This window comes from Phyllostomus hastatus, unplaced genomic scaffold, assembly GCF_019186645.2.
Source record: "Phyllostomus hastatus isolate PE091 unplaced genomic scaffold, TTU_PhHast_1.1 phas_contig_17, whole genome shotgun sequence".
Lineage (NCBI taxonomy): Eukaryota > Metazoa > Chordata > Mammalia > Chiroptera > Phyllostomidae > Phyllostomus > Phyllostomus hastatus.
This window is the reverse complement of record NW_025333664.1, coordinates 20,131,248-20,151,367: the sequence shown is the minus strand read 5'-3', so window position 1 is coordinate 20,151,367 and position 20,120 is coordinate 20,131,248. Positions and strand designations below refer to the sequence as shown.

General features: G+C 50.2%; 1 protein-coding gene across 3 annotated transcripts in view; it reads left to right on the top strand.

Annotated features, from left to right (window-relative positions):
* The first annotated feature begins 2,702 nt into the window (after positions 1-2,702).
* Positions 2,703-20,120, top strand: part of LOC123815129 (BPI fold-containing family B member 1-like) — a 28,370-nt gene continuing 10,952 nt past the window's right edge. Inside the window, exons 1-7 of one of the 3 annotated variants that reach the window (XM_045833328.1) lie at positions 2,723-2,837; positions 6,790-6,992; positions 13,241-13,397; positions 15,881-16,022; positions 16,695-16,802; positions 17,663-17,815; positions 18,583-18,664. In XM_045833328.1, the coding sequence (XP_045689284.1) occupies positions 13,283-13,397; positions 15,881-16,022; positions 16,695-16,802; positions 17,663-17,815; positions 18,583-18,664 (600 nt within the window). In that variant the 5' untranslated portion in view covers positions 2,723-2,837; positions 6,790-6,992; positions 13,241-13,282. Of the gene's footprint in view, positions 2,838-6,789; positions 6,993-7,982; positions 8,002-13,240; positions 13,398-15,880; positions 16,023-16,694; positions 16,803-17,662; positions 17,816-18,582; positions 18,665-20,120 lie in introns of those variants that run through there. The other 2 variants (XM_045833327.1, XM_045833329.1) reach the window with 2 other exon arrangements.

Here is a 20,120-nt window from a genome sequence, read left to right as displayed (position 1 = left end):
CATTAAATACACAAACACTAACAAAAACTGATGAGAAAAAAAAAAAAGATTGTCAGTAAATTGATGATTTTGTATTGGGCCACATGTGGCCCGGGAGCCACAGATTGGACACCCCTGGCAGAGGGTGGGACAGTTACAGAAGAGGGTCATCAGAGCTGCAGGAGAAGTAGCTAGAAGTGCCTTCATGGCACTAAGGGGGGAGTGACTTCCTCTGAGTGAGAGCTTCAGGAAGGCTTCCTAGAGAAGGCAACATCTTAGATGAGCCTAAAAAGACAATTGTGATGTCATCAGATGAGTGAGGGCAGGATCACATTCCAGGCTGAAAAACCAGCCCACATACAAACAGAAAAAAATGAACTGAACTACAAAAAAAAAACCCAAAAACCCTCAGGTCAACAGAGTTAGAAAACTAAACAGGAGATGGAGAAGGCAAGGCTGGGCAGAGAAGGGCTAGACCTGGGGGGGTGGGGCTCCCGGAGCTAAGGCTCAGAGCTGGACTCTCTCCTGAGCCATCAGAGCCAAGGACATACTTTATAAAAAGACACCCAGATGCTCCCAGCAGAAGGGCTACAATGAAAGACTAAGCACACCATGTGTTTGGTGTGTGAGTGGAGCGACCAGAACTCTTGTACACTTCAGGCAGAAGTGTTAAGTGGTACAACCACTTTGGGAAATGTTCTGAGAGTTTCTCGTAAAATAATCAAACCCCTCCCCTATAACCCAGCAATTCCAATTCAGAAAAATGAAAACACTCATTCACAAAAAGATTTGTCTTGAAATGTTCAATAGAAACTGTATTCATAATAATCCCAAACTGGAAATAGCTCAGGCGTCCATCAACAGGAAAAAGATGAACACACACCCTGTAAGGTGCTCACACAATGGAACACTGTGCATCCGTGTAAAGAGAGGACCTACCAATAGCTGCGACCATGTGGACAAATACCAACAACATCAGGCTGAGTGAAAGAAGCCAGACACAATAGAGTATATCCTGTATGTTCCATTTACATGAAGACCAAGAACAGACAGAACCAATTTTTGGTGGTTAAGAAAAAAATCAGAACCTACTTCCACGGTGGAGAGTCCAGAGGAAATGGACTGGAAAGAGGCATAAGGAAACTTTTTGGGGTGATGATGAATTTCTGTTATCTTAATAGGAGTTTGGCTTACACAGATGTATGCATTTGTCAAAGCTCAGCAAAAGGTCACTTAAGATCAGCGCTTTTCGTTGTATGTTGATCAAAATGTTTCCCATTGCAGCCCACAGGCTGGACAGTCCCCAGGATCGCTTTAATGGTTCCAGAGAGTTCTCTGGCTAAAGATCAGAGCCACATCTGTCAGGCAATGTTGACTATATTATCGAAAGTGATATTCCCACTGTGCTTAATGTTTTCCTGCTTCTGTCGGTCTCTGTGTGGCTCCCTGAGGGCTGAGAGAATCAGGACAGAGGCAGAAGGTACCCATCAGTCTGGGCCTGTCTTTTCTGAATAGTCACTTCCACTGTAATCCCCAGAGCCGTCCAGTCCCCAGTTGTCTGAACAATGTAATTATCAACTTTTTTTGGAGATAGACCTTTTATTTAAAAAAAGATGTTTTTACTTATTTTTAGAAAGAGAGGAATGAAAGGAGAAAGGGAGAAAAGCATCAGTGTGTGGTTGCCTCTCATGCGCCTCCTACTGGAGACCTGCCCCACAACCCAGGCACATGCCCTGACTGAAAACTGAACCAGCAGTGCTTTGGTTTGCGGGCCTATGCTCATTCCAGTGAGCCACAGCAGCCAGGTCTGGAGACAGACCTCGAGGGCCAGGACACACGCGGCACCCCCTTCCCTACCAGCCCATGCTTCTGATTTCGTTGGGTTAAACTTGGGTATCGTGGAGGAGGCAGCTGGTGTTAGATGGACTCAGACCAGAGAAAGGTGCACCCCGGCCTCCTCTGAGCGGAAAGCCCGACTGCAGGCAAATGTTGAACTCTAGGTAACGATACTTGAGCTGAAGAACTTAGTGGGGAGGGTACTGACATCTGCAACTTGGGTTGAAATACATCACACCAGCAAGTTGGATGGGCAGAATTTAGGTGGTGAGTAGACAGCTCTGTGTCTGAAATATTTCATAAGAAAGGATTTTCGGGGAGGGAAGATGGCTCTGACTACAGTGTGGGGAGGAAATTTGAGAGGGCCAGGCCAGACTCAAGGAGGCCAGAGGGGAGACTGTGGCAGCTGCCCCAGTCAGTAACTGGTGAGGCCTGAGGTGAGGCCAGGTAGCAGGGGTGAAGATGAGGGAGACAGGAGACTCCACGTGTGGGGACACTCAGGAGGTGAGAGATGCAGTTGGGGAATGAGTGGAAGCAGCCAGAAATCAAGCCCTCTGTGGAAAGAGACCCTAGAACGACCTCCCCTCTGGAGAGCAGCAGACTCTGAAAGTGCAGAGAAGCAGAATGGAATCAGGGGAAGAGGGGACACAGGGGCCAGAAAGGTGTCCTGAATGTCTCTATTCAGTGTGAGGGAATGCATTGAAATGAGTTCCCAGGATGCTCCCACCTTCAGACAGGTCTCCTTGTTTACCCACTGTTACCTCTTTCTCATCTCCTAGAGGACCTGGTGACTAAGTGAGTAAATGTTAGCACAGGAACTCAATCCAATGTGGGTGACTTCAAGGGAGGTGCCTGCTGGGTCCCCTTCCTCCCCTCCCAGTCCCCGGGGAGTTCATATAAGTGAGGAGCAAGACATTTGCAGTCCAGGCAGGTTGCAAGTCTGGAAAAGGTGCCGAGTTTTGAGAACACACTTCATTCGTGTTTCAGAGTCTCCGCTGCCAGAGGACACAGCTGCCCACAAGGTAAGAGATTTGCAACCTGGCTCGCACACTCAGAAAGGGCTCTGAAGCATTTCTTGATGTGTGATAGGTAGCTTGGTGCAGAGTTTTCCTCAGTGGGAGAAAACAATTGGTCTTCCTGCTCATTTTCAATCCTTCCGATATGAAAGGCTCAGTAGGAAGGATGCTAGTGTGTCTTAGACAACTCTCCAAGCACAGGCTATTGTCTCCAGTGGCCTTGAGCAGGCTGCAGGGCCGGAGCTCAACAGCACATTTCTGTTTGTTTTCACTATGACTCTAGAAAAAGTAGTTAGGCCCTGGTCAGCATCGCTTCTTTGGAGTGGTGTCCCATAACTGAAAGGTAGCTGGTTCAATTCCTGGTCAGGGCACATGCCCAGTTTGTAGGTGCTCTCTCTCCTTTCCCCTCTCTTTCTCAAATAAGAATAAAATAGAAATTACTATTAAAATATAGAACAACCATCTCTTAGAACTGACAGAAATTGAGTTGAATAGAAGTCTGACAACTATGTAATTAAAGAAACCACATCCACCCAGAGTTGTAGGAGGGGTGCAGATGCAGAATAGGCTGGTTCCACATCCACACATAGTGGATAAAAATTCAGGAGGGATATCTTGGGAGTGAGGAGTCTCAGCTCTACACCCAGGCCTCCCAGGAAGATAAATCCCCACAACTTCTGGCTGCAAAAACCGACAGGGATTAAGTCCGTGGAAGAAACATTTGGAGCCCCAAGCAGTTCCTCTTAAAGAACTCACACACGGACCCACCTACTCAGACTCACTCCCTCTGGGCTGCAGCGCTGAGGAGGCAACTTGAGGGGCACCTGTGGCCTGCAGGGGGAGGCTCAGGTACCTGGCATCAAGGCAAGCAGAGGCCATTGTCCCTTTCCTGGTCCCTGCCCCAACATAGCCTGCAGACTAGTGCCATATCTAAGATTCCATCAGTGCCTTGGATAACACTGTTTGGCCCACCTTGGAGATCCCCAGAGATCAGCCCCTCCCAATTTATGGGCCCACCCAAGCTGCTTTTACATATGAATGACTGGTCTTGGCTTAGGCTTCACAACTTCCTAAATCCTCTCAAACAAGAAACAGATGGCTTTTGTGAGCCCCAGAACTAGCAGCCTAGATTCGCAATTTAGCTTCACCTGGAAATATCCAAGCCCAGCACAAGTAGCAGCCATCTCAGATTGCTTTATAACTCAGGGAGCGGGGGACCTTGAGCAAAATACAGGTGGGGGCTGAACTTGGCCTGCACCACATAGGAAAGGGAAACCCAGGAGCAAGCCCTCCCAATGGACAGCTACAGACCATGTCTGAGCACCACCCTGCCCTTGGACAGCTGATCCTCCATGGAGAAGAGAGGTTAGTGGTCAGTGATCACAGCCAGTCCTTACAGCCGACTGGCCTGGGTAAATCCCTCCTATTGACCTACCAACAACAACCAAGGCTCAACTACAAGAGGAGGGTGTACTCAGTGCACACAAAGGGCTCACCTGGAATACTCAGCTTGAGTGATAGGGACCCTACATTGTGCCAGTGGACCCTGTGCCGTTGGACCCTACAGGACAGCCACTACATTAGGCCATACTACCAAGACATGGAGTCAAAGCAGCTCTACCTAATAATACATAGAAACAAACACAAGGGGGCTGACAAAAGGAGGAAACAAAGAAACATGGCCCAAATGAAAGAACAGATCAATACTCCAGAAAAATCTAAACAAAATGGAGGTAAGCATCCCATCAGATGTAGAGTTCAAAACACTGCTTATAAGGATGCACAAGGAAATCTGTGAGGACCTCAGCAGCATAAAGAAGATACAGTCAGAAACAAAGGATACACTAATTGAGATAAAGAACAATTTACAGGAAAACAACAATACAGTGGATGAAGCCAAGAATCAAATCAGTGATTTGGAACATAAAGAAGCAAAAAAAAATTCAGAACAAGAAGAAAAAAGAATCCAAAACATGAGGATAGCATAAGTAGCCTCTGAGACAACTTCAAGAGGTCCAACATTCACATCATAGGGGTACCTGGTGAAAGAGAAACAGCAAGAAATTAGAAATCTATTTGAAAAAAAATAATGAAAAAAATATTCCCTAATTTGGTGAAGGAAATAGACATGTGAGTTCAGGAAGTACAGAGAGTCCCAGACAAGATGGATGCAAAGAGGCCTACCCCAAGATACATCATAATTAAAATGCCAAAGGTTAAAGATAAAGAGATGGGAGAGTGGGTGTGGGAGAATGGGTGAGAGGTGAGGGCATTAAGAAGTACAAATAGGTAGTTACAGAATAGCCATGGGGATATAAAGTACAGTATAGGAAAGGGAGTAGCCAAAGAACTTATATGTATGACATGTGGACATGAACAAGGGTGGGGGGATTGCCTGAGGGAATGGGGGTGCTGGGTGGAGGGGGGTTGGGGGTGAAAATCAGGACAACTGTAATAGCATAATCAATAAAATATAATTTTTTTAAAAGAATAGAAAAGAGAAAAAGTATTTTACCTCCTTGAAGGGGGCTCATCCAAACCTTATCCACAAAATGAGGATGAAATTATGCTGACCCAGGGTTATACAATTTTCTGTTACAAATCAAAAATCAGCCATGGCTAGTGTGGCTCAGTGGACTGAATGCTAGCTTGTGAAGCAAAAGGTTACCAGTTCAATTCCCAGTCAGGGCATGTGCCTGCGTTTCAGGCCAGGTCCCCAGTAGGGAGCCTGCGAGAGGCAACCACACATTGATGTTCCTCTCCCTCTCTTTCTCCCTCCCTTTCTCTCTATTAATAAATAAATAAAATCTTTTTAAAAAATAGAAAATCAAGTGTATTTAAGTTTTAAACATGATTGTATTTACCAAAATATATGTTGAATAAGCGGTAATCCAGGGTTGGCAGTGAGTGCCAAATGCCAAGGCAGATGCGGCCTGCAGAGGGAGGTGGTGCACAGACTGCAGGTGTTTGGGGAATGGTGTCTGACAGATTAAGAGCACAGGTTTTGAAGTCAGATGGACCAGAGTTCAAATCCTGGCCCCTTGTCCCTTGAGCAGGTCACCCAGCTTTTCTGCACCTCCATTTCCTTATCTGTACAATGGAGCTAACAGCAGTGAACTTGTGGGCTGGAGGCTCAGCCTGGCAGGTAGTGAGCACTCTGAAATGGTAGGGTTGTTCCTATTGTATACTTCAGGCAGCCCTTCCCTTTATACATAATTAACCCCCAAAGTGTGTTCCCAAAGTCAAACATGTGAAATGTGAAAGTCGAACAAAGAGATTTAGGCAGGTGTGTGTGGGGGGGGGGATGTTGCGGGAGAGCATCCAGTTAAAGCTAAAGCTGCTTCCACCCTCATAATATTCTGATGGTAGAGCTCCAGCCTTCCATACGTGTTGTTTATTTTTGTTCTCTGTCCCCACAGCTGAGACAATTGAGCTCTGTGTTTTTATATTTCTTTGTCCATTTCTGGCTCACTCTGTCTCCCGAAGAGAATGTGAGCCCTTGAGGGGCACATGGGGGAGGGGCTTGTTTGCTCATTGCTATGTCCATGGCACCCAGAACTGGGTCCACACACAGTGTGTAATACAATTAGCTGACTGACCAACTGACCTTCTGGCTGATGCGTCTGTCCGCCCCACAGTCCTGAGTTACCAAACAGAATGGGAAGCACGCGTCCCTCTGTCTGGGTTTCCCTTTCCTAAGGCACTGTCCACTGTCCAGCTGACCTCCACCCAACCACATGCTGCCGGAGTGGACGGGAATCACAGCGTTTAGCCCTGCGCCTGCATTGACCCTGATCATGACCCCACCCGGAGTCTGGCTTAGTCAGGGTTTGTTTGCATGAAAGCTTATCTATTCCTATCCCACAAAAGAGCGATTATGCCCATGAGTGTCCAGTTCTGATTTCTGTCTTTCGTGCCCCGCGGTTCCGGGACTAGTGTGACTGGGCTTTTGTTGCAGCTGTCAGCCATGTCACCGCAGTGTTCCCCGGAATCCTGGATCTGCGGATCGGCCCTGGGAAAGCAGTGAGGCTTCCTCCCGTCCTTTGTCCTCCGCCCAACGTGTATTTACTCATCTTCAAGCTATTTCATGGGACTGTTTGCTGATCAAAAAAATGCATTCAGTGTAAAAGTTTTTTTAATTTTGAAAATACAAAGAGGACGGTAAGAGTCGCCTGTGATAACATCACAAAGAAATAAGCATTGTTACATTTTTGGTGCATTTTCTTCCAGTATTTTCCTAGAGTAAAAAAAAAAATTTTTTTGAATAAAAAATAGAGGAAATAATTTCTTTTTTTCACTTGCCAAAGCCTTCAATACATTTCTCTATATTGTTTTAGGATGGCTGCCTGGTGGCCCACAATTTGTTTAATAAATCCCCTGTTGCTAGACATTTAAGCTGGTCCTACTTTAGGGCTATTATATGTAAGACTGCAATGAGCAGCCTAACAGTTCATCTTGCCCACACCACTGGGCAATTTCCTCACACAGACCCTACACAGACCCTGGGCCAGGGGGTATGGGCTTTCCTAAGGATAAATTTGTCCCCCAAACAGGTCATTCCTCACTGCATATTTACCCAGCTCCCTCTGCTATAAGCCCAGGTTATGCCAGCCTACCTAACCCACAACATGAAGGAACCCAACATCCTCATCTAACAGTTGGGGAGACTAAGGCCCAGAGATAAGAAGACTTGTCTAAAGGCATTCGTCAACAACCTATTGTCTAGAGATTTTCTCCCCACTCTGTTATCTTTTTGCTATTTTGCAAGAGAATGCAAAACTTCAACAAGGAAGCATGTGGTTGCAGCAAGAATGTAGACATTTATACTGCTCATGGCAGACCATGCTAATCAATCATCACACTCTCCCTTCTGCTGAGTCCAGACCCTGACGGCTTCTCCCACAGCCAGTACCAGCCAATAAGAGGCGAAGTGTTGCTGCCATTCTGTTGGGCTCCTTGGTGCCAACAGAAAGCCTTTGTAAATTGTGGGCTTGAGGCCACTCAAGTGAATTCCTCAAGGTGGCTTCCTTCTTGCCTTCCAAGTCAGCGACAGTCCACAAGACCTCCTGACTTCTATCTGTCCAACCCCTCCATGTCCTTAGAAACCATTTCTGGTTTTTCACAGAACCACAGACTGCCCAGAAGAGGAAGACCCTCATCCCAGCTGGAGGTGATGGGGGGCGGTGCTGGGACAGAAGGGCAGAGCACAGGCTCCAGAGTCGGGCAGAGCGGGCTCCAGATCCTGGCTCCACATGTTATGGCCATGGGACCTTGGGCAGGGCACTTCCCTTCTCCAAGGACCTTCCTAATCTGGAAAACGGGGGCACTATCACCTCTATTTTCTCTGATCTAGGCCTCACTATTGTGATCTGTAGACTGGACATGGTCTTTTTCACTCTGCCACCTTGCTGTGTCAGTGTCCAGCTGCAGCTGACCATCACACTCCCTCCCTCCACCCCTAACTGAGGCTTCGAAGGACCAGCTTGGGAGAGAGACAAAGGAGAGGAGTCTCTCATCTCTCTCTCTCCATTTCTCTCTCCCCCACCCCTCTGACACTCGTGCACACGCATGCGCGCGCGCACACACACACACACACACACACACACACACACACCTTTTTCCTCTATCTCTAACAGGAAGGACAGGGAAAGGCAGGAGAGGTTTCCCTCTGACTGATGGATGGTCAGAGCTTCAGAGCTCAGTCTAGTGGGCGTCTTCCTTAGGGGTATTTTCAAACCTCCCTACCAGGCCTCTCAGGCTGTAACCTCAGATAAGGACAGAGCTTCTCCAACTGATCACTCTGCATGCCAGCCCCAGCCCCTGGTTCTCTGGCACCCTTTCCTCACCTGCCCAGGGATGAGAGTGGGAGGGACTTAAACCAATCCCAGACTAGATCTCTATCCTGCAGGGTCCACACCAGGCCCTTGGAAAAACTCATACATAAGCTTTGACCCCATCCAGAGGGAGTAAAGAGCCATAGTTTTCTGCTCACAGAAGCCATGCTCCCCACCATGACTTTGGCTAATCAGCCTGTTTGTCTCAGGCAAGAAGGAGAATCCAGTGTATTTCATGTCCCAACTCCAGGGACCCTCAAGCCCCTAAATCATCCCTGGAAAGCCCCCTCCCTCTAAGTTTGCATTAGGGACAAACACCCCTGCTCTCCTCACTGAGAGGGGGAGGCGGGATAACAGCTGTGTCATTTGCCCTCTTGACCCTTTTATCACTTCGGTCTGGGTCAGGAGCCCTCACATGAGGGACATAAGAGCTATGCAGCCAGTTCTTGGCCACCTGCTTCCACTGTGATCTGGCCCCTGTCCTTGGTACACAGCGTCCGTGGCATTGTGGTACCTGAGATGGCACTGGGTTTTCAGATTTCAGTAAGGGCTGGTGAGGATATCTATCAGTGGGTGGTGAGCCCAAAGAGCTCTACTTAAGACAGAGTGGCCAGGAAAGGCCTTCCCAAGGAAGGGGTGCTGAAGCTGAAACATGGTTACTGAGAAGGAGCCAGCCAGGGGAAGGGCTGGGAGAAGAGCACTCCTGGGAAAAGGCTCAGCACGTGCAAAGACCCTGAGGTAGGAATGAGAGGAGAGAGGGGAAAGGGGATGGGGGATGAGGATTGAGAGGTGGCCAGCAGCCAACCGTGCTGGGCCTCGCAGAGCTTGGCTTTTCACAGAAGAGCTACAGAGACCTTTGGAGGGTTTTAACAAGCAGGGAAGTGACCCATTCTGAGTAATATTTTTTAAAGATTAATTCAAGTTGTTGGGTGGAAATTGGATTTTTGTAGGGGAGAATTGGGGTAGAAAGAGGAAGACTGGAAAGGAGTCTGGGATGAGTAGGTGAATAAATGAATAATGGATGGATGGATGGATGGATGGATGGATAAGACAGACATCTCTCGAGGCAAAGGGGGATCCAAGCCCCAAGACAGTAAGTACTTAGTGCTTTGGGGGCTCCCAGGAGGCAAGAGCACACCAGGTCTAGGTGGAGCAGAGATCAGGCCACTGTGTGCAGATCCTGCCTTTTGAATTGGGCTTTGAAGGTCAACAATATTATTTCAACAGTAATAAAACCATTTACCATTTACTAAACGCTCTGATGTTCCAAGCATTCCATGTTGTCTTACGAGACCCTCAAAACAGTTCTGTTTTACAGCTGAGGAAACAGAGGCTCAGAGGGGAAAAACAGTCATCCCAGAGCCGCACAGCTGACCAGCCCAAGAGCAGAAATGGAACCTCATTGGTCAAACTCCAGAGACTTCCCCTGCTCTGCTGCCCTCACAGGGCAAGATGGGGTTGTCAGGGCGGGGGGTGGGGAGGGTGAGGCATTCCAGGAAGGGGACATGGCACAACTAAAGGCCTGGGAGCTGGAAAGGGGTGAAGACGGGATGAAGAGGCCCTCCACAGTCTTCAAGGAGCTGAGCGATACTGCGGTCAGAGCCATGCAACCCGTGGGTTCCAAAGCATGCCAGGCCTATAGGGACACAGTCATGCTTGCTGACCCCAGCGAATGTGCAGAGCTGACAGGCAGGAAGCAGGAGCTGATGTGGGTCCAGGCCCTGGCACTGGGCTGGGGCCTCCTACAGAGAGGCATTGTCCATGGGCAGTGGGCATGGCCAGCTGGGAAGCACAGGAGGGGGCATTTGCCTTTCTGGACATGTGCCCAAGGGACATGCAGGGTTCCTCCCAAGAAGCCTTGCCTTTAGGAGTTTGAGGACTTCGGTGCATTTGCAAACACAGCCACAATGTGCCCGATCCAGTTGCCTGCCATGTGCCCCAGCACCCTGCCCAGCCTTCATGACAGCTTAAGACCTCCTCTCTCCAAACCTCAGGAAGCTGCAGTTCTGAGGCTGCCTCCAGGAAAGGATGTGGTTCAACAGGAGCCACAAATATTTTCTTTGGAGACCTTGGCCCAACCTGAGACCTTGGCCCAAATGCAAAGGGTAACTAACTGCCCAGCCCAGGGTATATAGGATATAAGCCTGGACTTCCAGACCCGCTGCCCAAGCTGAGGACTCCGGCACATCCAGGTAAAAGTGTAGGGAAGGGACTGAAAGCCTACAGCACCAGCAGGGTTCTGAGTTGGAGACACTTGTTGGGGTCAGATCAGAAGCAGGAGGGAGACTTGGCCCTGAGGGTAAGTTCCCTCAGGACCCTCAGAGCAGGTGGAAAGGTACCCAGCTCCCTGACTGAGAAGACCAAAGAGCAGTGCTGAGGGATAAGAATGGCTGAGTCTTTCCCTGGCTTCATCACAATGACATAAACTCGTTCTGCTCACACTAACTGTTCTGTGCCCAGCCCTGTGCCGGGATGATTCTGGGGACAAGAAGTATGAGACAGTCCTGGCCCTCGGGAAATTCTTAGTATGGCCAGTGTGGTATATTCTGTGCTCAAGGAAAGCCCAGGGACATGGTGGTGGGGAGCAGTCAGGGAAGGCTTCCCGGAAGAAGTGACATGTCAGTTAAGAAAATGAGTAGAAGTTGGTTGAACAAAGGAGAAAAGAAAGGCATCCCATACAAAAGGAATAGCATAAGCAAAGGCCAGGAGGCAAGGAACGATGTGGTGGTTGTGTGCAGGGTGCTAGGATTTGGGGAGGAGACACGTATCCACAGGAACAGATGTGACCATCCTCTTGGCTCCCTGGATGCCTCTGATTAAAGGACAGAGAGATGTGGGAAGATAACGGAGGGGAAACAGGGCTAAGATGCTTGAAAGGAAAAGATTATAGAGTGGGGGTGGGGGACTTCCTGGGCAAATGGGCAGAGCACTGGGAGTCATCTCTGTTTTCTGGCTTTGACTGCACGGCCACTCTTTCTGACCCCAGTAGTATTAACAATAACTGTTACAATCATAGCAGCTAACACATTGAGCTCTTGTAGCATGCTGGGCCATGCATGGATTGTCTCATTTAATCCTCCCAACAACCCTGTGATGTAAGTATTATTATTATTATCCCTTATTTTATAGATAAGAAAACTAAGGCTCAGAGAGGGTAAGTCCCTTGCCCAAGATCACCCAGCAAGTGGTAGAGGCAGTCTCCCAACTCAGGTCTGTCTGACTCTGAAGCCCATGATATCTCTCCTTCACCCTCAGGCCTCCCGGCACACAGGGACCACGGGGTCCTGTGACTTGACAGGGGCCCCCGTGGCCTACACCTTTTCAGTTCAGCGGGCTCAGACTCCCCATTCTTCCAGGGCTCCTAGAGGTCATGATTCATTCAGCAACCATTTGTTTACTTAACATCCACTGTGTGCCAGGCACTAATGCTGGGTGCTGGGGGCACGATGGGGAGCAGGTAGAATCAACGCTCCCTCCCAGAGCTTGTGGCCTAGTCAGGGAGGCCGATATTCAATCTTAATTTCACGAGTCTCTAAGAGCTCTCACTATTCCAGGTCACAGAAGACACGTGTCTCGCAGACGCTGTATTTGTCTTTGGCAACAAGAAACTCACACGCTGAGCCAAGAAAGGGCTCAGGTCTCTGGGTCAGCATCTTTCCTCCCTCCAAGCAGGACAGTCCACAGGAGGCAGAAGCTTCTATGGGGGCTCGAAGGCTGAGCCAGAGTATAAGCTCAGGACCAGGTTACAGGTGCTGATGGTCCACCCATGAATGGGACAGAACAGCCACGGGGCCAGAATACCCTCAACTCTTCTCCCAGGAGACACCCCCAGGCCTCCCCCTCTCTCTCTCTGCCTTTCTCTTCCTAGCTCCAAGCAGCCATCTGGTCCTTCCTTGGGCACTTTAGAACTTCAGACTAAGTAAACAGCTTTCCTGCCACTTTCCATCCCACTTGAATTCCCATGTCCTTCCTGCCTCCAAACTTCCTGTCCTGGACACACACCAGCCCCAGGGCAACACTCCTCCAAGTGTGGGCCAGAGTCTCTGTCTGCAGGGGAAAGCTAGCATAGGAAAGGGACATGTGGGCAAAGTTTTAAAGGATGAATAGCAGTTCGGCAGGTAGATAAGGAAAGGGAAAAGCATTACAGGAAGGAGGAAAAGCAAGGGCAAGGGCGCAAACACAAGAGACAACTGGGTATGTTCTGGGACCTCCAAGCAGCTTGGAATGACTGGGGGCTTTACAGAGCAGGAAGGGAATAAACAGAAGGTGGAGTTGGCTGAGGTTGGGCCATTGAGTGTTTTAAGTGCCAAGGGCTATAAAGTAGGGCACTGTTTCATTATACCCAATTTCCAGATGAGAAAACTGAGGCACAGAGTAGTTGATTGTTTAGGCCACACAGCTAGCACCTGGCAGTGGAGGCAGGACATGGACCCTGCCAGTCAGGCTCCAGAGCCCGCTCTTTTAATCACTTCACTAAACAGACTCTCCTGGACTCTATACCCCAAGTCACCAGGCATGGTGGACCTGCCCTTGGCCTCTCTGCCTGGCTAACAGGGCCCTCTGTGCTCACCCCAGGTTCTGACGGCCCCCACCTGCTGCTCCCTGACCCTCAGGAACATGGCCAGCTCAAGGACCTTCACCCTCCTCTGTGCTTTGCTGGCAGCCACTTTGGTTGGAGCCACCCTCAGCCCTCCTGCAGTTCTCGTCCTTGGCCCGGAAGTCATCAGTGAAAGTAAGTCTTGGCCACCCAGCCCTCGGCACCATAAGGCAATGGGGCAGGTGAAGCAGCTCTCCAAAGGAGGGAGAGGGCTCCTCTCACTGCAGGTGTGCAAGGCACGGCTGGGACCCCAAGTGTAGGTGACTCATAAAGGTTGAGAGTGTCTATGATCCCAAGAGCCCATGATTCCAAGAAAGGTGTCTTAAATTCTTTGATTCCAAAAACCCACTCCTCTGAGGTTCCGATGCCTGCAGAAGGGGGTGTGGCACTGAGTGTGATGAAACTGCAGCTCCTACTGCCCTTGACTAAAACCCCACTGGTGGGGCGCCTCCTTGGAGTTAGAGTCCGTGTGCAACCAGCCCCCAGAGAGAAGACCCTGGGCTGGAAATCTGGCGGCCTGGGTCCCAGGCACAGCTTTACCAGCCTCCAGCTCTGTGGCCCTGGGAAACTCCCTGAGCCTCGGCTCCCTCCTCTGGAAACAAACAAGGGGGCCTGCCTTATCAGGTTGTTGGGACTGTGTGATAGGACAGGAAGTAACAAGGATTTTATGAACTCTACGGTCAAGTTTCTCAACCCTGGCACTTCTGACTCTTTGGACCAAATAACTCTTTTATTGTAGGGGCCTGTCCTGTGCCTCTGGGGTGGTTAGCAGCATCCTCAGCCCAGTTGAAACAACCAAAAATGTCTCTAGACATTCTGTTTCTTAGGGGACAGAATCGCCCTGGTTGGAAATCACGGCTCCAAAGTGTTGTCCCCCGAGAGGATGATAATCAGTCGGCTCTGGAAGTCCATCTAAAGCATTTAGAGACCAGCCCTCTACATACAGTGAATCTCGGCTGGGGCTGGACAGGCAGGGGTGGGGCCAGGTCCAGCAGGCTCCGTAGCCAGAGGAGGGATCCCCAAGCAAGGATGGGGGGCAGAGAGTTCTGGGTGCTGTTGGGCAGGCAGAGGTGCTCCAGGCCCACACTGTGAATCACAAACCCCTGGAATGGCAGCCAGAGGAGCTCAGAGATGAGCAACCACGATGTGGGTGTCCCCACAGTAGAATCTGAGTTCAGGAGTTGTTTGCAAGTTGTTGGTTTTAGGGGGGATCTCAGGGAAAAACAAACAAACACCAGCAGCAGAGTGGGAAACAAGTCAGGCAAAGACAGTGCAGCTACCACTGAGAACTGGAGCTCAGTCCGACTGGGCAACTGTGTTAGTCGGATAGGGCCAGTCGGGACACAGAAACCACAAGGGAAGCCCAACTCCTGAGTTTGTATAAAGAATTATGAGCAAGGGGTTGGAGCCGTGGGAAACTGGCTACGACAGAAAATAAAAAGAACTCTAAAGGGGGTTGGGGAGGGAGGAGAGGCCATCCAAGGACAGAATAAACCTGGAGGGGGAGAATCCCCCCGGACCTCATGGGAGGATATGGCTGAAGCGCAGCGGGTGGGGGGGCATCTGCTGAGCTGCCCCGGGTCAGAGCTGGTCCACAGCTGGCAGGCTGAGCCAGCGGGCAGCGGGGAACCGATGGAATTCTCTGGGAAGCTGCCCCCAAGGAACAGGGTTCCTGGGAAGCCTTCTCCAGGAAACTTCCTGGACAGGAGCTGGGGCACCCACCCGTACTCACGAGCTGCCCAGGGGGCTGCTGTTGAACTCGCAGCCCCGGACAATGAGACCACAGGAGCCTGGCGAGGGGAGCCTCTTCCTCCTCCGCGGCCTTCCAGAGCCTCTGCTGACAGAGCTCAACGTTGCACCAGCCAGCAAAGGAGGACTATCTCCAGGGCCCATCTCCATTATCACAGGGCAGGCAAAAGGGCGGTTGCCCAGAGGCAATAGTGCACAGGGAATCTGGGACACAGTGGGGCACACATCCCTGAGTCATCCTGCCTGAGGGTTGAGGGAGCTAGGGTGTTCACACATCGATTCCCATCAGTCACCGGACCAGGGCTGCTTCCCGAGCATCAGCTCTGCAGCACTTCTGACCTACTCTGCACACAAGCCAAATGGGCTCTGGCTGCCAGGGAGAGTCCAGCAGGGACCAAAACCCAGGGCTCCTGGCTCACAAACCCCCAACCTTGCCTCCCCCTTTCTCTGCTCAGCATTTGATACTCTTTGGATAAGAGGCCCATAGGATGTGGATGCCAGAGAATTGTTAGCAAGTGTTTTTTTGGCAGCAAAACAGCCCCAAACAGAGCCTTATGAATCCCCTGCCTCTTGAGTCCAGAACGGTTTGCTGCTGACTGGTGGGAGGGATGCAGAGGCTGGCAATGCTCAGGGGTGTGAGTGGTCTACCTATGCCCCAGCCTCAGTATTTATGTGAAGATGACCCATCTGGGCCATCATCCTCAAGGCCATGTCTCCACAGTGGTGATGGTCAGGATGGAAGCATCCACACCATTGTATTGTGCCCAGGTCTGATAGTCCTAGTGAGGCTCCCTCCCAGCCTGGAGCCCCCACCAAGCCATCCTTCTTGCTCCTCCTGCTGAACCCTAATCCCTAGAATCTGTCTCCAGGGCTGACCCAGCAGCTGAAGGAGCATGATGCTGTCAACATCCTGCAGCAGCTGCCTCTGCTCAGTGCCATGCGGGAGAAGCCGGCCGGGGGAATCCCCATAATAGGCAACCTGGTAAACTCCGTCCTGAACCTCATTATCTGGTAAGTGGAGCAGGACCAGGCTGGGAGCTCCCTGCCCACACTTCTGCCCAGGACACACTTTGCACACTCAATTGATCAGTCAACAAGCATCAGTTGGTGCCAACTCTGTGCCTGACCACAAGGAGTGGGGCAAATGAAGTCCCTTCCTCAGAAGCTCCCAGAGGAGTTAGTAACCATGAAAGAGTCACACAGGACCCCTAATAGGGTGACTCCAAAGGGAAGTGACCTGGGGTGAGAGGTAAAGGGATAAGGTGACACCTCTAAGTTCGAATGACAGGTGAGTATTTGACTCCAAGCTGCAGAAGAAAATGGTATTCCAGGCAGAGGGACCAGTCTGGGCAAAGGCACAGAGGGGTGACAGTAGGTCAGAATGGCTGTTGCTCAAACCCCAAGGTGGGCATGGGGTGGTCAGAGGGGCCAGGTCACAGAGGGTCTTAGAAGTCGGGCCAAGGAGTTGGGATTCATGTCTTAAGTAAGGCCGGAGCCACAGGAGTGTTGTGAGCAGGGGCAGGGGTTGGGGGGAGGGTGTGGCCAGACCACACTGGGGAAGAGTCGGCAGACAGGGCTTGGGTCCAGCTTCTGGCTGGGCAACAGAGGAGAGTGGAACGATGGAGGGGAGAAAGTTTGTGGCTGACGCTCAGATGACTCTCGTCTCTTCTGCATCTCATCCAGGCTGAAAGTCACCTCAGCCAACATCCTCCAGGTGCAGGTGCAACCCTCGGATAACAACCAGGAGCTAATGGTCACGATCCCATTGGACATGGTGGCCGGATTCAACACGTGAGTATCCCCTCGGTCAGGCACTGCAGGCCTAACAGGTGCATCTACCCATCCCCCCTTTGCGCCTACGCAGGGATCTGGAAAACAGTTCTAGCAGAGGAAAGAGCAAGTGCAAAGGCTCTGAGGCAACAGTACACTTTCTTTGTTCAAAGAATGGCAAAGACAGAGGGGAGAGAAAAGGAGAATCATGGGAGGTGAGGCCAGCAGGCAGCCGGGACTGGATCATACAGGGCCTTGTGGACCAGGCTGAGGACTCGGCTTTTCCCGAGTGAGACGGGAGCCATGGAGGGTCCTGAGCAGAGGAGAAACATGACATGCTTCACATTTTTTTAAAGAATCCCTCTGGTTCCTGTATATGGAGGTCATCCAGAAACTACTAAAATAATTCAGATGGAGACAATGATAGCTGGGACCATAGTTTGTGGGGCAGGAAGGTGGCAAGGTTCTGGATATGCTCGGAAGGCAGGTAGAGAAAACAGGATTTCCTGATGAATAAAAGGGTAGGAGAGAGAGAGACTGGGGAATCAAGGCTGACTCCGAGGTTTCTGCCTGTGCAACTGGCAGGAGGGAGTGGCCAGCAACCCAGACAGAAAGACCGTGAGAGGAGTAGGTTTGGGAAAGTTCCACAGTTCAGTGTTGTACACACTAAGCTTGAGATGCCTGTAAGACACCTGAGTAAGGGGTTGTGTATAAATTTGGAAGCTGTTGGCATATATAGAGGATTTAAACCAGGAGAGAAATTAGAGAAGAGAGCATGGGACATGCTAAGGTCAGAGAGCCAGAAGACGGAGAGGGCCAGCGGGTTTGCTCCAGCCTGAAGCTGGGATGATGCTCACAGTATTGGGCACCTTCACTCCCAGGCCACTGGTCAAGACCATCGTGGAGATGCACATGGAGACAGAGGCCCAAGCCACCATCCGAGTGAGGACCAACAGCAAAGACCAGGCCACCCGCCTTGTCCTCAGCAGTTGCTCCAACAGCCAGGGGAGTCTGCGCATCAGCCTGCTGCAGAAGTGAGTGTGGCCACCTCCCATTGGGCTCCCAAAGTGCCTGGGAGGAAAGCCAAGTGGCGGTCTTGCCCCATTTTACAAATGCAGAACACTGACACTCAGAGAAAGAAAGGGACCAACCCTCCTGGCTCCCCTCAGGGAATCTGTGATGCCAAAGAAACTGCAAGACATCAAGTGTGGAAGCCATAGTGGTGGAATTTCAGGCATTGTGCCAGGCAGTGGAGCAAACTTTTAAAGGTAGAGAGGAGCCACCTTCCTAGGGCCCCTCAAACCACCCCAGGCAAGCTGGGGTGGAGACAGGGGTAAAACAGGCTTTAGAGTCGGGCAAGTGTATCTCCTCATTTACTGTCTGGGTGATGCTGGGCAAGTTCCCTCTCTGTGCCTCACCTTCCAAGAGGCAGTGAGAGGATTAGCCCAGGCCACAGCTGTAAGCACTCAGCAGCAGAGGTAGCACACAGCAGGGGCTCAAAAGTGTGGTGCTTCCCTCTTCCTCTCAGCAGGAGTTTGGTGGTGGGGGGTGGGGGGGATGCCATCATTCCAGTGTCCAGCACAAATTTCTATGGCAATCCCCAGCCCCTGCTCCCTGAGAACTCTCTGCCACCGTCTACACCTGGCTCAGGGACTACTCCCAGCCCTGTCTCTAACAGCCTGCTATGTGACCTTGGGCAAGTTCCTTCCTCCCCGGGACTGAGTCTCCCCTTCTGCAAAACAAGGGAGGAGCAATCATCTCTGACCTTTCCTAATCTCTCTCCTTTTCTCCTCTCGGGAAGGCTCTCCTTCCTGGTCAATCCCTTAGCCAACAATGTCATGAAACTGCTGGTGCCAGCCCTGCCCAAACTGGTGAAAAGCCAGGTGAGTGGACTCAGGACCTCACTGGGCTGTAAAGATTGCTCCCCCTGTAGGGTTGGAGTGGAACTGCAAGCTGGTTCTGAGGGACCTGTGTCTCCTTGAGTGGGAAACTCCAGGTCTGGATCATGCTTTCAGCAGGGGATCATTGAGGTCAAGGTAATGGAACCGCCAAAAATCAGCCAGGAGACCTTGAACAGTGATGTGCTGATAAATTGTGCTGAACAACTAACTTTGGAGAGGCTGAGGGGAGGGAGCCCAGATTTGCAGCATTTGCTGATTTCCCTCCCAGGCCAATTTCAAGCTACTAAGGCGATGTCACTGAGCAGAGTTGGGAAGCAGTGTACAGCAGCACACCATCAGATGGTTTTCCCCCTCGTGAATACAGTAGACACAAATGACCACAAGAGCAAGAGATAACAGTAAGATAAAGAAAATAACTAGGAAGTAATGAGTTTTGAGTTTTTATTAACTTTGATTTCAATATAATTTTCTTAGTTGTAAGTTTATATACTTTAACTTTTAATAATGTCTGAATTTGGTACCATCTCAGACATTCTTGAAACTTGAACAAATCGCCCTCACAAACCAGTACAAGCTGGCTCTAGTATACTAGTGTCTCCGACCGACCTGTGGTCCTTAGGGGTCTGTCACCCACCAGGTCCTTTTGGATTTATTTTTCTGAGTCGGTAAACATGATATAATCATGTTATGTGTCCCTTACATGCCACACATAAGTTAAAACTCTCTAAGTTGATTTCCACTAGAAAGTCCAAGATGATGTTCATGACAGTGAGCTAACTAATTTTTTTACAATAGAACATTTTTAAAATGAAAAGATGATGTAATAACAAAACAACTTTAGGGGGGAAATACCCATAATCCTGCTATGTTAACTCAGCAGCTGTTTTCTCATTTGCATATTGCCTTCCAGGCTCCGCCCACATGCACTCATGTGTTTATGTGGCAGCGCTCGGTGTCAACACTATTTTATGTTATTTAAGTGACATATATTTGCTATGCCATTGTACAGTATTCTGAATTATTGTAATAGCTGCATCATATTTAATACTTAACTAAACCATTCCAGAGAGCCTTTGTAAAGGAATCTCAAACTGGAAAATCCTGAAAAATTCAACTTTCCCTTGGAGGGGGGGGCTGTCCTGTACACTGTGGGATGTTTAGCAGCATCCCTGGTCTCCATTCACGAGATGTCAACTTCATCCCCCTCCTGAGTTGTAACAACTAAAAATGTCTCCAGAAATTTCCAAACATCTCCTGGGGGACAAAATTGCTCTCTGGCGAGAGCTGATGGCAGTTTGGAAGGAGCCACGAACCCACAAAGGACACAAAGAGATTGTTCACAAGTCTGGTTCCGTCTGCCTTGCTGGCCTCTGTCCTAGAGTCTGACATGAAGGAGAAACTCCATAATGAACACACGGGCTCTCGGGAACAAGATGAG